Genomic DNA, 19,190 nt, shown 5'->3' on the forward strand with positions numbered 1-19,190 from the left:
TATTCAGAGCGCATTGCAGACGGACTTGGAGCAAACACATACGCACGGAAATGAAACAAAATAATTTGTTAATTTGTTATATTTGGTTATAAAACTTTATTCAAAATATTTCGTTGGGTTGAATTGTATATTGAGCATAAATTACAATAATTATTAGTAGATGAACACATTATAAAAAAGTCGAAAAAATACATGTTAGGTTTTAGGACTGATGGGCACTTTGATTTAGGCAAAGAAAATGGCTTTTTTTTTTTTTTTTTTTTCAAAGAGAAGGCACAATTAGTGAGTTAAATAGGAGAGGCTAATAAATAAATATTCAAATGCACGGAATGTTTCGTTGTTAAAGCAAAGCGTAGACTTTAAATTTGAGACCAAAGTAAAAGAGATAGGAAGAGAGTCTTATAATGTTGTATTCAGATCGACACAAATCTTTGAGTTGCGATTCTGCTTCTGGCTTATCTCGAGTACTTGGAACATCTCCTTCAGAGCTTCGCTCGTTTTGGTTTTTCGACGATTGCGGCGCAGCGTCACACGTCCAGATTTGAATTCGCGCACTATAGCGTCAAGACCTGCAAGATGATAAACAAAATTAGAGCATACTATAATATTGAGACGTGAAGTCAGCTAGTGAAGTTAAAATTGACATGCGGTTAGCTTATTAGATTGATAATAACCTTTGCCCAACGAAAAGACAGAAATTACCTTTGGCGCAGCTAGCAGGCAACTTAAGGGAGCTAAGGTTTTTAAATTGAGGATTTTGATGCTGTGGCAAATATACATAAATCACGACAGCATTGCCAATTGGCAACAACAACAACAGCAAGAGCAAAAAGGATGAAAAGGGGTCGGAACTAAGCCCACGCATTCAACAACTGTCAGCGACAACAAATGAAGTGGCTCACATTGCGTATGCGACTTGTTGTACCCAAAACGAAGTCAATGGAAATGTATGGTCTCTTGGTATGCGTGTGTGTGTGTGTGTATGGGAGGGTGTCTGGATGTATGTTTGTGTCTGCTTATAAGAAAGTGGCGCAATAAAACACGGAAATATAAAACGCATAAATAATAATAATAATAATAATAATAAGCCATAGCAGGACAACAACAATAACTGCGGAAACAACAATGAAGGTGTCAGACTCTGACTTGAGTTGGCTTGGCTGGGCTTGGAATGCGGCACCGTCGCTCGGTCTGTTGTTCAGTTTACTCGTAAAAATAATAAATGGCATAGTCCTCGCCTTCATCGAATTTGATACGCTGGCGACGGTCGAGCGTTGGATAACATAAAGCGCAGTAAACTGTGACTGAAACATGTAAACGCCTGACGGTTGCTTAAATCTAAAGCTGTCGCATAGACGACGGCCACAAGTCATTGGCAACACGCTTCCTTTTTGCGCTTTTGCTCTCTCTCTCTCTCTCTCTCACTTTCTCTCTAGAACTGCCCCAGTGAATGTTGCCAGGGCACTGGCCAGGAAGCCAGCTAATAGCGTGCAGCCAGCTTCCCAGCTCTGGGTTCAGCACGCAGAACAAATTTAAATCAATTCAGGTCGCAGGCATAATGTATACACATATACGTAGATGCTGCTCTGGTTCTATGTCAAAGTCAATTAATTTACACTAGCGGAAATTGGCCTAAGTGCTGCTCCTTGGAACTAAAGAGAGAGAGAGAGAGAGAGAGAGAGAGCCTGCAATAATGATCTAAAACAGAAAAGTGACTGATACAAGGCCAACCATTGCCATTGCTGATGCTTCAAGCTCAAGGATTGCCATGGCAATCTACCGCAGGATGGCTTGCTTATGCACAAACACAAACACACACACAGTGAAACATGTACAGGTTGGCTTCGCTGGCAAGCGACAACAATATTGTCGGAAACTTATTCGCTCAGTTCTCTTCATTTGTTTTTGTGCCGAGTGTGATGACGACGCAGAGCGATGCTGCTGCTGTTGTTGCTGTTGCTGTAGCTGCCCATGACGAGAACGAGCGCCAGGACACGAATGCCAGCACGCTGGCTAGCTGTAAACTTGCTGCTCACTTCGCTGCCAGCTCACACGCTTCAAGAGCTTCAAGTGACGCGCGCGCGTTTTTCGCAACCATCGCACGGCGTTTATCGGCCAGTTTGAGCACACACGGCATATAGATTGTTACGGCTGTAGCGACGTGTTTTAATAGTTCGCGCCTCGCACAATATGAATCCTGATTGATTTCAATATGTGCTCGTTACGCATACGCCGCGTTGTGCGCGCGCCAAAAAGCAACAACAACGGCAACGACAACTGCTGCGACAATAGCAATTGCAGCAACCGGAAACGGATGTGCTTAGTGCGACAGTGCGATAGTGCGACACTGCGACAGTGTGCGAGAGGCTGTTGTAATTGAGTAAGCTCGTAAGTCAATCATTGAGTGTGTTTCTGTTCTTGTCCTGGAGCTATGCAACATTAATGGGCGCTATTACAGTTATGAGCATGGGGCCTAAGCTCCATTGAAACTCGCAGCAGGCTTATACAGGTGTTTATAGATGTTGTTGTTATATTTTCCTCTGACTTAACTAATAGTCAACCTTGCCTTGGTTGACTACACTAAATTAATTCTCCGTCTGAAATTCAAACATTTTCCCTGGAAGGCAACTAAAGTCTTTTTATTTATTACGGGTCGATAGTTTACGTTTATCAATGCATATTTACTACATGTATTTTCAACCAGATATGTATATACATCTATTCTCATGCCTTTCACACTCACACTCGCGCACTCAAACATACACACACACAATCAGCCTTTCACTGACAGACATTTTTTTCTATTACATGCAACATGGTTTTTTTATATACCCTGAATCCATTGAAAATCGCAAAAGAAGGGCATATTAGTATAGTGAAAATTTATGCAGCAATATATATAGTGTAGTCGTATATAGTAAATGTATGATTGATCTTTATCTAAGTCCACTTTGTCAGAATGATTATGATTTCTGCTTGGCATACACAAATTTGAAATATTTCCAATTAAGTACCTTTATTTCTATTATTAAGTTTATTTTATGGTAAATAAACAGCCAAGCTCGAATTTATGTGGGTAAAAGGAACGTGGAGCAATACCACTACAGGATTTACACAATATTAAGGGTATCGCCTAGTCAGACACTCCCCATACAGAACTTTCAGTTGTTTCATATAGATATGAGTGCGTGCGCTTAGTTGTGTGTGTATGTGTGTGTGTGTGTGATAAAACCCTTTCTACCCTACAACCAGTTGATTTCATTTTGATGATGTTTACATGGCCTGTACGCCTGTTGATGTTGTGGTTGCAGTGCGTCATCTCGTGGTACATAATTTCAGGTATAATGGCAACAGTATCATAAAAACCGTATTTATGTGAAAATTTGCATCCGCGCTATAGCACAATTTCTCAATATTAATTGTGAGTAACCCAGAGAGCAAACTAGATATACCTTTAAAATTAAACTTTGATGCTTTAAAAGTTGTTTTATACATCAACTTTAAATGATTTGAAGTTTTTACACTTAAATTTAATATTAGTAAATTCTGAATAATTAATAAAATTAATAATAATTGATGCTGTTAATTAGCTTCAAGCAGAACAAGTTCTGCAACTAGTAAGGCTTTGACTCAGCCGAACTGACTTTATCCTGGCTTAGCCTTGAAATAAATCTCGTCAGAGGCAATTGCCGGCCTCAGCTTGAGCTCAAACTCAGACCTAAACTGAAATCAATATCGAGCAATTGTTTCAAGGCACAAAAACGGAAATTAAATGCCAAAGATGTCCTACAAGTACAATAGGAAAATGAGCAGCAGCAACAAAAAGAGCAAACAAATATATATGTATACCCAAACACCCACACACATATAAATATACTGCGTAAAATATGGCGGTTTCACATTGATTGGCCAAAAAGAAATTCAGCTTCCGACCGAACGCTTTCTACCGTGTCCGGGCGTGTAAAGCCGTCGCTAATTAGATTTTTACAGGCGTACGACAACCAAACACACACACACACACACAATTACACTGTGTGTTCGTATGTGTCTGTACATGGCGGCTGCAGGTAAACTGCGGTCTGCCGTGGAAAACTTAATTAAGAAATTGCTCCTGTTGCATCAAGTCCCAGCCAAAGTGGGCAACACTGAGCACGGCATGGAGTGGCATGGTTGCTTGCAACGTACCATTGCCAGCGGTCGGTGTGACAGCGCATAGGAGAGAGAAAAAAAAAATAACAGCAGCAACAACAACAACAGCCGCATGGGCAGTGGAAAAACGCACAAAATCAATTATCAACATAAATGGGAAGGACAGATTGCGTGGAACAAAACTGACAACTGACAACTGACAGCAACAAGTTGACGACGAGGAGGGGATTTGCATTTTGCATGCGAGTGCTTTCAGTAGGGATTAGGTACAGTTGCTGCCAGCCTATCGACTGTGGCAGATGGTGGGTCTGGCTGGCCAATATATCATTATTTCTAGTTTAGTTGTATGAGTTTAAATACTCTAACAATTAGTTAGTCAGTTTCAGCTAAAAGCTATGTTCCACCAGGTCTCCTTTTATTAAGTTCAAATGAAACAATTCATTCATTCTAGTAAATAAACATTAACAAAATCATTTGGCAGTTAAAATACATTTTTGTAAGTTTCTATGAGCATCATGGTTTGTGGATATTCAGCCAACTAATTTTTCGCCCGAATTCAAATAGAATTTTCTATGCTCACGCTTTGCCGTGCGACTTGAAGCAAAAATGGCAAATGGAAGAATGAAAACTTTATAAAACTTAAATCTTGTTACGAAATTGCCAATATGAGGTGCGAAGCAAGCCAAGAAGTCACAAAAAATTGACGCACGCATACGTGATGTTACGTATGTGTATACAGATTGTGTATACGTCCGGAAGACGGAGAGACAGGCACACACACGCATACAGTTGTTGGTGAATCCATAAAAAGTCCTGCCAATGTATACAGAAGTGAGCCCTTCGGTACGTAAAAGGGTTTATGGCATAAGATATTCCAGGCAAAAAGTAAAAGTTCTCTTCAGAGCACGACCTTTTGTTGCATTTGCTGGCATTCTGTGGGAAAAGGTGACAACCACACACACACACACACACACGCACACAGACAGACACCGACCCAGTCGACTCCTACTGTATGAAGTGGGCCACTGGATTATGGGAATGTTGATAGCTGTATCACATACCTGTTGTCGCCTGCACCTGTACCTGTTGCTTGACGCTGTCGATAATCTTATCGGCGAGGCCTTTGTGCAAATTATGCGTGGCAATGTGCTGACTGAAGCTGCCAGTCGCCCCATCCCCACCAGCAGCATCAGACGGACCCCCAGCCATCGCTGCAGTATAGAGCACTTTGGCGGGCATAGGCGGGGGCGGGGGCGGTGGCGGTGGTGGTGGTGCTGACGGAGGTGCTGCAACTCTAGCCGATGTTGCGTGCTTTTCTGCTTGCTGATAGCGCACCAATTGCTCCTCGGCCAGGTCGGCGCGTGTTAGGGCCCGATGCAGCTGCTCCTCGAGTATTTCCAACTTAAGTTGTAATTTTTTTAGTTCATCGTTAGTAGTTTTTGCAATAGCCGCATCCATTAGGGTTTTCTACGTAAATGAGAGCGGGGGCGGGGACGGCAGAGCAGAGCCAAAGGTAACGAAAATTAGTAGAACAAACATTAGTTTCGACGCGTACGTTGCGTGTTAGTGCAGACAGCAATATGCACATATTTATTATAGACAGACAAAGAGAGAGAAAGATGCAGAATTATGGCGGAAGCGTAATGCAAGCGAGCTGCGCTTACGTTTTGCTCGGACTCCATCACCAAGAACTCGGAAGGTAACAACTTAAACCCAGTTGGAAACATTCCATGCAAATGTTGTATTATTATATTTAATATTATTATGTGTTGGTAAAATTAAATATCGTTGTGCCAAAAATCAGTTGCTCTTGAATATGCTCGACAACGGCTTGAATATGTCAAACACGCTACGTGTTTGCTATTGAATAGTTGGGTAGATAGAGGGATAGATCGAATAGATAGAGAGTTGAACCGTCACCAAGTAGACTAGAATATCAATACAATTGAACACTCTTCGCTTACCATTTCCACGATACGTTCGTTGTGCTCGCGCGCCTGATGTTGCACCTGGTCCGTGATCTGCTCGAACTCGACCTGCGACTGCAACGATGTAGGCGAAGGTGTTGCCCCCGGCTGTCCATCGGGAATATCGTGCATCTTAGCAGTTAGTTCATCATTTCGCTGTTTCAATCTAATCAAGGCGGCCTCCATTCTGCAAATATTTCCATCGAATGATCATTTTATTGAATTATCACTGTGATCCCATTCAAGATTCGCTTACTTTTGACTCGTCTCCACGCTCTCCTTCATGTTGTCGGTCAAGAGTTTGGCCACTTTGGTCAAATTTCCGTTCTCGGTGCGCAGCGTATCGTTCTCCTCCTCGAGTAGGTGTTGCTAAGCAGGCGAAGCAGGTGAAATGTTAGCTTTAGCGACTGCTTGGACCACCTGGTCTACTCACGTGCTCCACTAGTTCTGCTATCTTCTCATTGGCTTCATATAGCTGCAGCTCTACGGCGTTGGTGGCATGTTTGAGCGTTAAGAATTCGGACACTAGACGCTCTACCTGACCATTGGTAATGGGCACATCCTGGTTTGCATCAACATCGACCAGACTGTCCAAGTCGTTAGCAACGTCACCGCTATCCTGTTGCAGGATCTTCAACAGCTTGCGCCTTAGCTCCACTGAGCCGACCACTGAGGCACCACCCTGGTGTCCCACTTGCTTTTCGCGCATGTGATCCAATTCGGTAGAGAGACTGTTAATGGGCATCAAAGAATTTTGGATATTTGCTCTTCAGTTTACTCAATGGTTAAGGCTTGGCTCACTTGTTTATTTGATCGACCTTCATCTTGTGCAGCTTGTCGAGCGCATTGCGCTCGTTGAGTGTTTTATTGAACTTGACAGTGAGGTCCTTGATGTCTGACTCGAATTTGGCTTGCTGCTGCTGCAGCAGCTCCAATTGACCACATAGTTTTTCGTGTTGCGCCTGCTGCTCCTCCTGCGTGGTTTTGTCTATAGATATTAAATTAGATAGATACATATATCTATAAAATAGTGGGGCTGTCTAATTTACGCGATTCAATTTCAAGTTTGAGCGCTTTGTTCTCTTCCTTTAGCGCAATGTTATCCTCCAGCAGTGTAAACATATCATGTTCCGGATCCTGTTCATTGTAATCCGGCTCCTTCACGCGACTTCGACTGCGTGTCTTGGCCTCCTGCGTACGAAACTTGGCCACTGGGATGCGTCCACGTCGTTCCATGATAGCCTAGTACCTAGTATCTGAGAGATCGGGAAGAGAAGATTAGAAATTAGTGCAGTTCTCGTTGAATGTGTCTTAAATCTGCTTACGCTCGCAATTTAAAGCCTTAAGCTAAACTTCTTAAGTTAGATGCGATATGGAACTTAAATGCTGCCATCACCATGAATTCTTTGACTGCGAGTGAGTGAATGTGCTATGTAAATGTGAATGAGAAGGGAGTTTGTGGTTGTCCTTTAGGGTGGCCCCACATTGAAACGACTTTCAATTTTATTTCTTTTTTTTTTTTTTTTTTTTTTTTCATTTATTGTTATTTTTTGTTTATAATTGATGCCAGTTTATAGAGGTCCCCCTGTTCGGCCCCTTGCTTAAGGTCTTTATTATTTGAAAATTGTTTCTATTATTTTTTTTTAGTTTTTAGTTTTAAATTGAATTTGTTATTAATTTATTTTTAATTTTTTTGTTTTTGCTTCCTTGCTAAAAAATGCTCACAGTTTTGTTTTCCCAATTTATCCCAGAATTTGGCTACACATTTGAAATGCTTGCAAATATGCTAAGAATGCTAGAAGTTGTCAAAATTTACTTAGCTTGGCTTTAAACTATTCGCATTTCAGTGCAGAAGCGCTTCGACAATTCCTTAACTAATATTTTCTTCATTTAATTTGTTTACATTCGTATTTCGTATTTCATGCTAAATAATTTACTTTTATTTACTTTTGTATTTAATTTATTTTATTTGATTTCGCTTGTATTTTGCATTCTTCATTCTTTACCACTTTCAGTGTTTAAATCAGAAATCAAAATATTAACATAAAAAAAAATATATATATTGAGCTGTGAAATTCTTTTACTATTGAAGTATTAATTTTTTAAATTAATTTTTATCTTCTTTCATTCTTCTTTATACTTACAAAAATAACTAATTCAAGGCGGCTTAGAGCTCTTGGTTTTTGCTTTTCATTATTTTTTCTTTTCTTTTTTTCAGTTGTGAATATATAAATATAGTTTTTCAATTTGGTTTGAATTGCTAGATATTTTTTTCTGTTTCTTTTAAATTATATTTTATGTATTTTTTCTTTCTTCTTACAACTAATTTTAAATTTTATCTTTGGATAATCTTTTTTGTCATGCATACTAAATACATACATACTTTACATGTCTTTTTTTTTTTGTACCTAAACTTAAATTCTTTAATATATAAGTAATTATATAATTTTGTATACATGTATTTTGAGTCTAAGCCTCGAAATCTGTTTTCTTTTATATATTTAAAGATATTTTTTCTGAAGGATCTGCTACCGAATTTGAGCATTTTGCTTGAAGAAAGCACTTAAATCAAATTTCGAAATAAATAGTTTTTTTTATAAGAATATAAAATTAAAGAAACAATGCAAATTCATAAATTTTTGTACTGAAAGGTAAAAAATTGCTATTTGTTGGGCTTAAACAAAAGAATAGTTAGCTAATCATACAGATCCACTGTGAGATTTTTTACTTTTTCTTGAAGGAAATGTAGGTAAATTAAATACTGTCGAGTTTTCTATTCAGATAAATCATAGATGCAATATATACATATATATAGATACATGTGAGTATACATATATGTACATATTTTTAATATATGTACCCTGTCTTATAAACATATATATATATTATATAAATTTGATTTTGAGATTTGTTATTTTTTGTTTGCCGCCGAAATTCCATTTGCGTTTTTGTTTAATTTATGCTTTTTGTTTATTGCAATAGTTTATAATATTCGCTGTTGTCATTTGTTTGTTTGTTTTCTTTGCAATGTTCTGTGTTTTCTGTTTCTGTTTGTATGTGTTATGGATTATAGATGTGTATGTATATACGACCGCGCATGGTGTATGATTGAAGGGCCCAAGGGCGCTGTTTCAATTGTCATATACATAAATATGGATATTGTTTATTCATTTTGCCTGCGATTTGCTTCGATGTTGATGTTGTTGTTGTTATTGTTCCTGCATTGATTGTGGGACTGTTACATTTCCTCAATGAAAGCACGCAATTTGTCCATTAGTGCTCTCGGATAGTGCTCAAATTCCTGCTTGAACCACTTCTCAAAAGTGTCTCGGGATATTACCTCGCAATCGTAGAGCACACTCCAAGCGCTACAGATTGCCTCACCCGCAGCCATCTCATCGTCCAGCTCGAGGCTAAAGTGCTCCTGCAGTGCGTCGACTGTCTCCTCAATGCATGCCATCTCGTGCGTCTCTTGGGCATCAATGCAGAGGCGCAATAGTGGAGTGCAATCCCGCCTGAAGCTGTCCACATTCAACTGCAATTGCAGTTTATTCTTGTTTGTGTTATGGTTGTTGTTGTTGTTGTTCTTTTTGGTTGATTCATTGATTAAAGCGAAGTCGCAGCAGAGGAATTTGGTCAGGTGGCGCACAAAACTCGCATTTATATGCACATTGGTATTGATATAGTCAATGGCGGTGTCACTAGACAGCCGCAGCAGGTAGCTTATCCGCTCCACATGCTCCGCCTGGGTGCGTGTAACCTTTTGCCGCTGCATGCCAACTGTCGCTGTGCTGTTGGGCTCCAGAAATTGAAAGCTATTCGATTGCAAAAAGTCACGATACTTGCGAGCATCGCTCCAAAACAGCTGGCCTCGATCCAGCTTGTTGTCTATATGCCATAGCTTGTGTGTGTATACGGCGCCAAATTCTTGCACAAAGTAGCTGACAAAAGCGCGTACAAAACGTTCAGTGAACTGCGGATCCTCCAGCCAGCGCGGCTGCCAAATGTCCTTCAACTCGAGTCCACCTTCATGCATAATGGGTCCGAGAAACTCAAACACATAGGTCCAGCCATTGGGTACGTCCACCAGTAGATCGGGAAACTCCTCGCCGAAGCGGCTGTACGCCAGGTCAAAAACGGATTTGCCAAAAATCTCTTGTTGCATTAGATAGGAAATCGCATTTGCGCATGCCAAACGGTGCTGTCGCTTCACCTCCGCACGATGCACATAATCCATCAGGATGTAGTGTATGATGGCCACGGCCGCCTGCTGCTTGACGTTCGAATTACGCCAAATGTAGAGCACCTCTGGTTGCCATTCGCGGGTGCTGAGCACCTCTTCGACGAGCTTTGTGAGCATCTCCTGGCACTGTTTCGCATCAAACTCAGTTTTCGGGGTGGCCGGCTCTGAAGTCTGACTTCTGTTGGCTACTGTCGGCACGCCCACCTGTGCAGCCGGTTGCTGCTGATAGGGCGGATAGGTAAAGGAGCTCGTCGACGGCAAGCGCTTAAGTAAAGTGGGCTGTGCAGCTGGCGCAGCACTAACTGGACGATTGCTAGCATTGCGCCACTGATAATGTGAGGAATTGCCCAGCTTGGCGGTTGCAGTGTCGTCGTTGTTGCTGCTGCTGAAGCGCAGCTTATTGGGATCTATGCTGAGAGATTGGTTTTCATGCTGTTGAGTTTTGGGCAGCTTTTGCATAAAGTAATTGCCGCCGTCATTGTAACCATGATGATGGTGATGTTGCTTCTGCTGTTGATACTGGTAGTTGGACTGTTGCTGCTGCTGTTGGGGCAAATGACTGCCGCGCACGCTGTGCTGCTGCTGCTGCTGTGTTTTGGGTTCTTCGTGTTGCTTGTGACGCTGTCGACTGCCAGAGGTCGAGTGAGCGGTCACTGGCTGATCCCAGTTGCGTGAGCGCAAGTCCAGCACGTCCTGCATCATGAATCGCACACGGCTGCTTATTTTAATATTAAACTGATGCTGTCGACTGCCGGTGCTGCCGCCACGTGAACGCTGAACTATGTCCTGTATTCGGCGAAAGATCTTCTCGATGCGAGCACCGCTCTGGTATTGCTCGGGCGGGCCGGCTTCGAGCAGATGGCCAACAGTGGTCAGTAACTTACACATATACTCCAGCTTCTCCTCACAGCCATGTTCAAGCAGCGATTCGACGCAGTGCAGCACACGATCGCTGGTAAGTGATTGCAGCTTGAAAAGTTCACCTATGAAGCGCACAGTGCCCCAGGCTCGACGCCTGAACTGATATTCAAGGTCTTCCATTTCAGCCCGCAGTTCAATTTTCTTGGCCGTATCTTGGCACGCATTGATGCGCTCTTGCGTGGGCTGCAACTTTTTGGCTTTGGCATTGGCATCATTTACGTTCGATTCGAACTCGTGTTGAATGCGGGTTATTAACGAGCTGGTGAACAGAGATTTGTTCTCTGCCTTAATCTCATGGAACAGCACCTTGCAAAAGCGTGCATATGTAGGTGCGAAATTGGGCTCACTGATGGTCTTCTCGAAAATAAGCAGCATAACCTGTTAACAAGACATTTGAACTCAGTTATTAGAGGAATATTTCAAGTAAGAATTCGTTCCTTACATTTGTCATTTTGCGTTGAGTATCCATATTGATGCTGGACATTGCTTTGAGCAGCACCTCAAAGTTATCAGGAGTCAACTTATTGAGTATGCCACGAACTTTCTTCAGTACCACATCCATGTCGTCATCTTGGTCTGGCTCTGTTGTGTTGAACATTGACATACGACGCAGTGTCTCCGGCTGCCAGGCATTCTCGCACTCTGACAATTTAATCTCTTCCTTAAGCGATAGCTGCACACGTATTATATCCATATGTCGCTGATTGGAGCTACTCATTCCACCAGGTCCAGAGCTAATACCGCTCGAGTTGCCGGTCATTGGCTGATGTCCTTCATGATGCTTCTTATTCGGTCCATGGCCATGACCACGTCCGCGTTTACCTGTCCCATATTCCAACGATTCGTGCGCGTGCTGATACGGCTGTCCATGCGGATTGTGTCCGTGATGGTGTTGCTGCTGCTGCTGCTGCCCTTGTCGTGACACGAACAATTGTGAAATACAATCGCCTTTCTGGCAGGGAACTAGCGGAGGCTTCCGCGAATCGCTGAGCTTCGACAGCTCGCGCAGCTCATCAATGTTGTATCTTATGAACTTGCTGACACTAGCACTCTTTGAAGATGACGCCGACACTTTTCCAGCTGCTGCCCTTTGAAGGGATCCAGATGCTTTGCTCGTCTGATGCATGGGGGAGCTCTTTTTAATGGGTGGCTCAATCTTTTGGATGTTGCTCTTAGGCGCACAATCCACATTATCCTCAGACATTGTACTTTGAGAGCTGGTAACCTCAATTGGCTGTGAGCTGGACCAGGTGGAGCTGCATATGAAACTGGAATTATCAGCGGGCGCCTCCTCATTAAAGTCACCAAACTTCAATTCGCCCACATTGTTATCAACGCACTTGGCATTATTATCGTTCAGTTCGCCGTCAGCATTACTCTCAGTTATCTTGTCGGCTGGAGCAGGATCGCTTATCATGTCCGTATCGTCACACATGGAACTGCTGCTGTTTAAAAATTCTAGCTGTGTATCTGCTGGACTGGGTGCATCATCAAAACTCTTTTGAAGAAACTTTGCCACAATGTCCTCGTTGGCCATGTGTTTGTCCAGCTGTTGGGTCGAATCATCTTTATAGTCTGCTGAAATAATAATGGACGGGTAATTAGTTAAAATTGGACGTAATTAAAAATTTGATTATGTTGACTTACTTTTGTGTTCACTAGCAGCTGCATCGTTGTTGTTGTTATTGTTGTTGCTCGAATGCTGCTGCTGGTGCTGTTGCTGCTCTTTGGGTTTCTTGTCTCTTACGCTAGAACTTAAGCTAGAATTATTATTAGTTGCACTAAGCTTATCAGTCATCGTTGACGCCGCTTTGTCCTGCATTGCGGACGCGACTGCGGCTGTCGCTTTAGTTGTTGTCACAAATGTCATGATGGTGTCGGCGCCACCTGCAGCCTTGTTGTTGTTATTATTGCCGTTGCCGTTGCTCTTGGAGCTGTTTGTGGCGCCACTTCTGTTATTATTATTATTGTGGTTAGTGTTGTTGGCCGCGCTACCGCTGCCGCTGGTGCCGGCGCCGGCGCCGCTGCTGGCCGCTGTGGCGCTGCTTGTGATGTTCGCTGATGCCTTTTGCTTTTTCTTTTCCTGCTCCTTACGCTTTTGTGCCTTTCGCTGACTCTTCTTGTTTGATGGTACGGCCGCAGCAGGTGTTACCGGAGTGTATGCAGCTGGGCGGGCAGGACTTGGGCTTACCGCTCGGCGCATGCCTGATCCTCCCGCTGTTCCTGTGGCGCCGCCAACTTGCTTCGGCTGTTGCACCGATTGCGCCTTCTGCTGGTGCGTGGGCGTCGAAGTCGCTGAGGATGAAGTCGACGGCTGTTCCCCTTTTGCTTGCGACTGCTGGTTGTACGGCCCAGATATTCTTGGCTTTATCGTCTTTGTAGGACTCGACGGACTCGCATCGGATCCCAAGCTGACGTTCATTGCCTTTGGTGGATTCTGCAAGAGTGGTTGCTGCTGCGGCTGTTGTTGAGGAGCTGGATTATGTTTTATGCTTGTTAAAATGCTTATGCTCTTGTTGCTGCAGGTTGCTGCTTCGGCCACAGCATTGGCTATAGACGTAGGCGTGGCTGTGTCTGCAAAATATTTCGGCAATTAAACAAATACTCAAAATCAATTGATATATATACTAACTTTGTTTGTTCGCTGACTTGGGGCGCTGTTTCTTAGCCGTCGGTTCCTTGAACATCACTGGGGCGTTGGAACTGGCAGATGGAGCTGGAGCTGCTGCTGTTGATGCCGTTGATGCCGTTGATGCTGTTGATGCTGTTGCAGCTGCAGGCGGCAAATCGTCGTAATTTGCGTTTATGTTGCCGCAAGTTGACTGAGTTGCATTTTCCGAGGTGTTGTCCACTATAAATAAAATATTGACAATATTTTCAAATTACTAATTTAGAGCATTGTAGAGTAGTGAACATTTAAAAGTCGATTGGAACTAGCTTTGCAGACTGGAAACAAAAACATTTATGTTATTTATGTTTTCAAATGATCAATCAATTAAAAGTTAGCATTTCACTATTCATTTGATGAATCTAATAATCATATAAAATTTGGAGCTTTAAGTTATTTTGAAATTTTGTTTAGCCAATTTCCAGGCTACACATACTACAAACATCCTTCAATCGATTTTAAACTTGTTTATCTTACCGTCATTCAACTGCCAAAAGCTGAGGTGTTCGTCCGGATTGCCCGAGTGGGCCAGTATGTCCTTGACAATGACGCTGACTTTGTCTTCATCAGTCAGTGGGAGGGCTGCAGCTGCAGCTGAGTGGGTGGTGCTATGTGGTTGCAATGCTTTATCCGTTTGCATTTGATGATCCACCATGACGCCGGTAATTAGTTGAGTAGAGGACCCTGAATCTGAGATGCCGGACAATTGGTATTGGGGCAGGCTGCTCTCGCTTCCCGTGCTGGATGTCAGTGTGCAGTTCGAGTCTTTCTTGATGAACACCGATGACTTGGGGTCCAACACATTCTCTTTAGTGTCTGGATGTATGATGGGTATGGCATGCCGGCGCTCCTTCACCTTGTCATTCCCAGCCAGCTGGGAGGCCGTTGTCAGCGAGGTCGGCGGAAAGCCTGCAGCCACACCAGCAACAGCAGCCACAGCAGTGGGAGCTGTGCCCTGCAAATGTGGTGGATAAGTGTGCAGCCCGGTTGCGGGAGCCGTTGGAGCTGCGGTCATGCCTGCAGCCGCTAGCATCGGAGCTGTCGTCAGGTTGGTCTGCGGTACTATCGGTATATTATATGCCGGCGGAATATGAAACGCTGCTGTTCCGTTGAGTGGCGTGCTTCGCGGATTCAGAATGGGCGCAACAGCGGCCGCTGGAGCGTTGTTAACCAGTGTGGGACGCGGTTGAGGCGCTGCCGTGGGCACCGCATAGGTATAATAGGGCTGCTGGGGTGGCGTCGAGCGTTGACCACCGCGAATATTCGCACGGTGTGCGCCGTTGCCCCCTCCTCCGCCCACCACATTATTGTTGCTGTTGTTATTCAGCGGCGCTGGCGGCAACGTCTGGGGATAGTAGGTTAGCGTCTGCTGTGGGCCTGCATTGGGGGCGGGCCCGGCGCTCACGACGTGCTGCTGCCCAGGCGGCAGCTGTTGTTTTTGTTGACCTGTTGCCGCATAGAAGGTGCCAGAGGGCGCTGCCGAGCCTCCATTTGGGGCATACGTTATAGGCTGTGCGCCAATCAGTCCGGGATGATTTAAGGGCAAGAATGTTGCCGAAATGTAGGTGGTGCCAGCCCCAGGCCCATTGGCGCCTGGGGGCGCGATCAGACCAGCTGATGGCGTAAAGGTTGGCGGCAGCGCCGGATTGCTGAGGGCACACACCAGGCTTGTATTGCTGCTGACTGGCGTAAGGACGCCATTCGCATGCGCGTGACCATGACCATGGTTGTGATGGTTATGGCCATGGGCATGCCCCAGCGAACTATTGCTGGCGGCGCCACTCAGTTGAAGAGCGGCGCCACCGCTGCTGCCATTACTGCTGCTGCTGGACGAGTGCTGCGGGTGGCTCACATACGACAATGCCGGTGGCTGTTGGTTTGAATAGAAGAAAATCGGCGGTTGGTGTATATGATGTTGCTGCTGCTGCTGTTGCTGCTGCTGCTGAAGATGTTGCTGCTGTTGTTGCTGTTGATGCTGCTGTTGCTGCTGCTGCAGTTGTTGATGTTGCTGCTGCGGTAGAGGATGGTGGTGATGATGAAGATTACCTAGATTCGAGACGCCGCTCTGCTGCGGTACAAACACTGCGTGTGCCGCCTGCTGCTGCTGCTGCTGCTCCTGTTGCTGATGTAGATGGGAAACGCGCGCCTGTTGCTGCTGTTGGGGCGGCTGTTGCTGCGACTGGTTTTGATGATGGTGGTGCGAATGTGAGTGGCCGTGTGACGTCTGGTGGTGCTGGGTCTGGTGGCTGTGGTTCTGCTGGTGTGTTGACTGTGGTCTGTTTCCCTTCCCACCCCCTCCCGTTGGCATGAACATAGGAGGACCTTCGTTGGATCTAAACAGAGGCATGCGTGACCCACACACACACAGATAGTGTGATTGATTGTGTGTGCGTGTGCGTGTGTTACGCAGTCCAACAGATAGAGAGATAGAGAAAGAGAGGGAGAGAGGAGCACACGATCATGTGGGGACAACCACAAATATCGTTTGCGCCATGGAGCAGAACAAAATGTACAAAATTTAATTGTTAGTAAGATGAAAATGGGAAATAATGAAAAGCATTAAGATAAAAGCCATAGGTCATCAAATGTGGTGAATGATCGTTCGAAATTTAAGCAAACAAGCGCATGCAAATTATTGAAAATATAGAAAAAAAAACTTACAACTAAGAAACTCAAATAATAAAGGATAAATACATTTAAAATGTAAATCTTATAGTAATGATTGGCGATGATGCAATGCCAGAAAATTTGAAAAGCATTTATAATAATTTATTAGTTATGTCTAATTTGTAGTCTTCTGCCAATTAGCGAGTGCTTACTGTACCTATCGCTTTCACAGGTTAACCAAAGACCAAGAGACAATAAGATTAATCGAGTTCTTTCAACGCAATTGTTTTCAATTGCAGTGAAACCAATCAATACTAATTTTGCAAACTGAATTGGAATTTAAAATAGCATCAAATGATTTTTATAAATATTGTAGAAATATGTACATATATGCTATAAAGAAGAAAAATCAACAGAGAGGTAGCACAAAAGGTAGCATTTACTCTTGAAATTTTGCAATTAATTGAGCTTATGCATTAGCATGATGTCACGTATGGGCGTGTGATATAGGAAAATACACATACACGCACACACATAAATACATACAGCTGTTGGGGCCCACACAGTTATCGGTTGCTTTTATCAAAATTTATCGCACACCATTGCAAAATATAGCCACCACATAATACAGTAAATAAATAAATAAAAGAGAGCTAACCGTTATGATGACACACGGAGAACAACAACAGGTGGCGCTCTTAGTCAGCGGTTTGTCAAACAGCAACCACTATATACATATGTACATACCACTAAATATGCCAGCAAAAGCAAAAACAAAAACCGTTTGGCGTGGGAAGCTCAGTTACTGTACGAGCGCGTTTCCCCATCTTCAGCAGAGGATGCGAGCAATAACTGGCACAAATGGCCGCTGAACTGGCTTTCGCAGGCATCTCTCGGATATTTTTTTGTGGAAAGCAAACCTGTTTTTGTTTCTGAACAACAGTAACTATACTATTTTCATTGCGTGTCTGCATGTTAGCAAAGAAAAACCGAATTGAAAACCCGTTTGAGCAAAGTTTCGCACTTGTCTTTGTTTGTAAACAAAAACCAGTTGCGGCCCCAATGTGTGGGAGTCTGATTGGAGTTTGGTTCTGATTGGCGATAGGAATTTCTAGCACATTACAATATAGGGACTGGGAGCATCACAATAGCCAAATACACTAATTTCTCAACTTAAATTATTTAAAAAATGGGTGTATTTACTTACCGCTTCCTGCGCTATGTTTATCGCTGCTGTTTCGCACCACCGTTTACGACGTTTCTGCCGCCAACTACAGTTGCCTTTGCTCCTTTTTCTTTTATTGTTTTCTGTTGTGGCTGCTGCTTTCTACAGGCTCGTTGTCGTTGCAATTGTTTTAGTTTTCGCTTTTGCTGTTACCGTTGCCGTTGCCGTTGCAGAGCCCCTCGAGGGCGCAAAACAAAGCGACGTGCGTTTGTCTCTTGCTTAGAGAGTAGTGTTCCACGATGCCTTCTCAATTATTTACTTCGGCTCTGGGACTCCAATTTGCCGTAGTACGCAGACTCTAATGATAATTCAACTCTTTCTCGAATTTGTTTCGCTTTGTTTATAATTTTGCGAGCTGCCGAAGTGCAGACTCAGGACTTTTTAATGTGACGAAAATTTATGCGTTTTATTTTTATATATATATTTTTATGTAGCCGCGTTTGATTTTATTTATTTATTTTTCTTTTTTTTTTATTTGTTTTCTTGAATTATAAACTTTTTGCATGTATAATTAACAAAATGCAAATGTTAACGCACATCGACATTTAAGTGGACGAAAAACGAGCACGCACATATATACGTTCAAAATATAGAAATAAGTACTGCTAAAATTTCACGGTAATTTTCTCTATAATTAAAAGAAAAAGATAAACGTTTGTTATAATTTTGCATGTACAATTTGGTCAATTCATGGAACTGTTAGGCATAGCTTGCTATATTGTTTTCGATAGAATTTGTTTTCTTCTGTCTCACACATACACACATATATTCACACAAATCATATATACATAGACAAGCACACACACAAAGAAATTTTCGTCGAGGCGTTGGTTTTTTTTCTTTTCTTTTTTTTTGCCTTTGATGCGTTTGCTTCTCGACTGTCGGGCGGTCGGTTAGTTGGCTGGTTGGTGGTACTTACCCGCCGCCCAAAGCTGCTACACACAGGCACACATCATAAAATGAACGAAAATGAAAAAATTGGGTTCCACGTGGGGAAAACGCCGAATAGGTACCCGCGGAGTGTCTTTACATTAGTTCATTGTTTTGTCTGTCTTTTGTTTACAGTTTTGTTTAATCTGTATATCTTTCTATTACAAATAATTTTGTAAAATTTAAAAGCACTACAGAAACACGTCCGCTCTTGGTAGCTGCACTAACAGAATGTTATCGATTATGTCGATTGTGAGTCGTATAACATATGTTTTTGGCATCATAAAGCTAACAGTCGCCGACCTGTTGTTAACAGAAAGCTTACTGTTAATCTGTCTTCAATCTCTAATCATTCAACATGGTTTGTGCTTTAATTAAATAATTAAACACATAAATGTATAAAATGTAAACAGTATAAGATTCCCATTTTTTTAATATATTACTGCTTTAAGTTGGCTGTAAATTCATTAATTTATTTAT

At 43.0% G+C, this 19,190-nt stretch overlaps 2 protein-coding genes across 5 annotated transcripts; both read right to left on the reverse strand.

The window, feature by feature from the left end:
- Nucleotides 1–64: 64 nt before the first annotated feature.
- LOC6573345 (shootin-1) lies at nt 65–17,849 on the reverse strand. 4 transcript variants are annotated; one of them, XM_001999392.4, is made up of 8 exons: nt 17,763–17,849; nt 7,166–7,372; nt 6,918–7,104; nt 6,550–6,847; nt 6,373–6,485; nt 6,114–6,303; nt 5,211–5,616; nt 65–569 (listed from the first exon to the last, which is right to left on the reverse strand). In XM_001999392.4, the coding sequence occupies exons 2-8, from the start codon at nt 7,350–7,352 to the stop codon at nt 400–402; spliced, it is 1,551 nt and encodes a 516-aa protein (XP_001999428.1). In that variant the 5' UTR covers nt 7,353–7,372; nt 17,763–17,849; the 3' UTR covers nt 65–399. The 4 variants fall into 4 exon arrangements, 3 of the variants coding, with proteins under 3 accessions (XP_001999428.1, XP_015022370.1, XP_015022371.1); XM_015166884.3 differs by lacking the exon at nt 17,763–17,849 and adding an exon at nt 7,442–8,368; XR_001449561.3 differs by lacking the exon at nt 5,211–5,616 and adding an exon at nt 5,814–6,009 and having other exon boundaries at nt 510–569.
- Nucleotides 9,024–17,854, reverse strand: LOC6573344 (eukaryotic translation initiation factor 4G). The gene is made up of 6 exons (XM_032727999.2): nt 17,763–17,854; nt 14,426–16,281; nt 13,913–14,131; nt 12,928–13,854; nt 11,723–12,858; nt 9,024–11,658 (listed from the first exon to the last, which is right to left on the reverse strand). The coding sequence occupies exons 2-6, from the start codon at nt 16,260–16,262 to the stop codon at nt 9,355–9,357; spliced, it is 6,423 nt and encodes a 2,140-aa protein (XP_032583890.2). The 5' UTR covers nt 16,263–16,281; nt 17,763–17,854; the 3' UTR covers nt 9,024–9,354.
- Between the last annotated feature and the right edge of the window lie 1,336 nt (nt 17,855–19,190).

The sequence above is a fragment of the Drosophila mojavensis genome, unplaced genomic scaffold, assembly GCF_018153725.1.
Source record: "Drosophila mojavensis isolate 15081-1352.22 unplaced genomic scaffold, ASM1815372v1 contig_16, whole genome shotgun sequence".
Lineage (NCBI taxonomy): Eukaryota > Metazoa > Arthropoda > Insecta > Diptera > Drosophilidae > Drosophila > Drosophila mojavensis.

Bases quoted from the DNA above. Each gene is read 5' to 3' on its own strand.
- LOC6573344 (XM_032727999.2), bottom strand. From the start codon at position 16,262: ATGTTCATGCCAACGGGAGGGGGTGGGAAGGGAAACAGACCACAGTCA. The intron at 14,132-14,425 runs GTAAGATAAACA...TTTTATTTATAG, and splicing joins CTTTTGGCAGTTGAATGACG to TGGACAACACCTCGGAAAAT. The intron at 11,659-11,722 runs GTAAGGAACGAA...TCTTGTTAACAG, and splicing joins CTCAACGCAAAATGACAAAT to GTTATGCTGCTTATTTTCGA.
- LOC6573345 (XM_001999392.4), bottom strand. From the start codon at position 7,352: ATGGAACGACGTGGACGCATCCCAGTGGCCAAGTTTCGTACGCAGGAG. The intron at 6,848-6,917 runs GTGAGCCAAGCC...GCCCATTAACAG, and splicing joins AAGGTCGATCAAATAAACAA to TCTCTCTACCGAATTGGATC. The intron at 6,486-6,549 runs GTGAGTAGACCA...TCGCCTGCTTAG, and splicing joins TAGCAGAACTAGTGGAGCAC to CAACACCTACTCGAGGAGGA.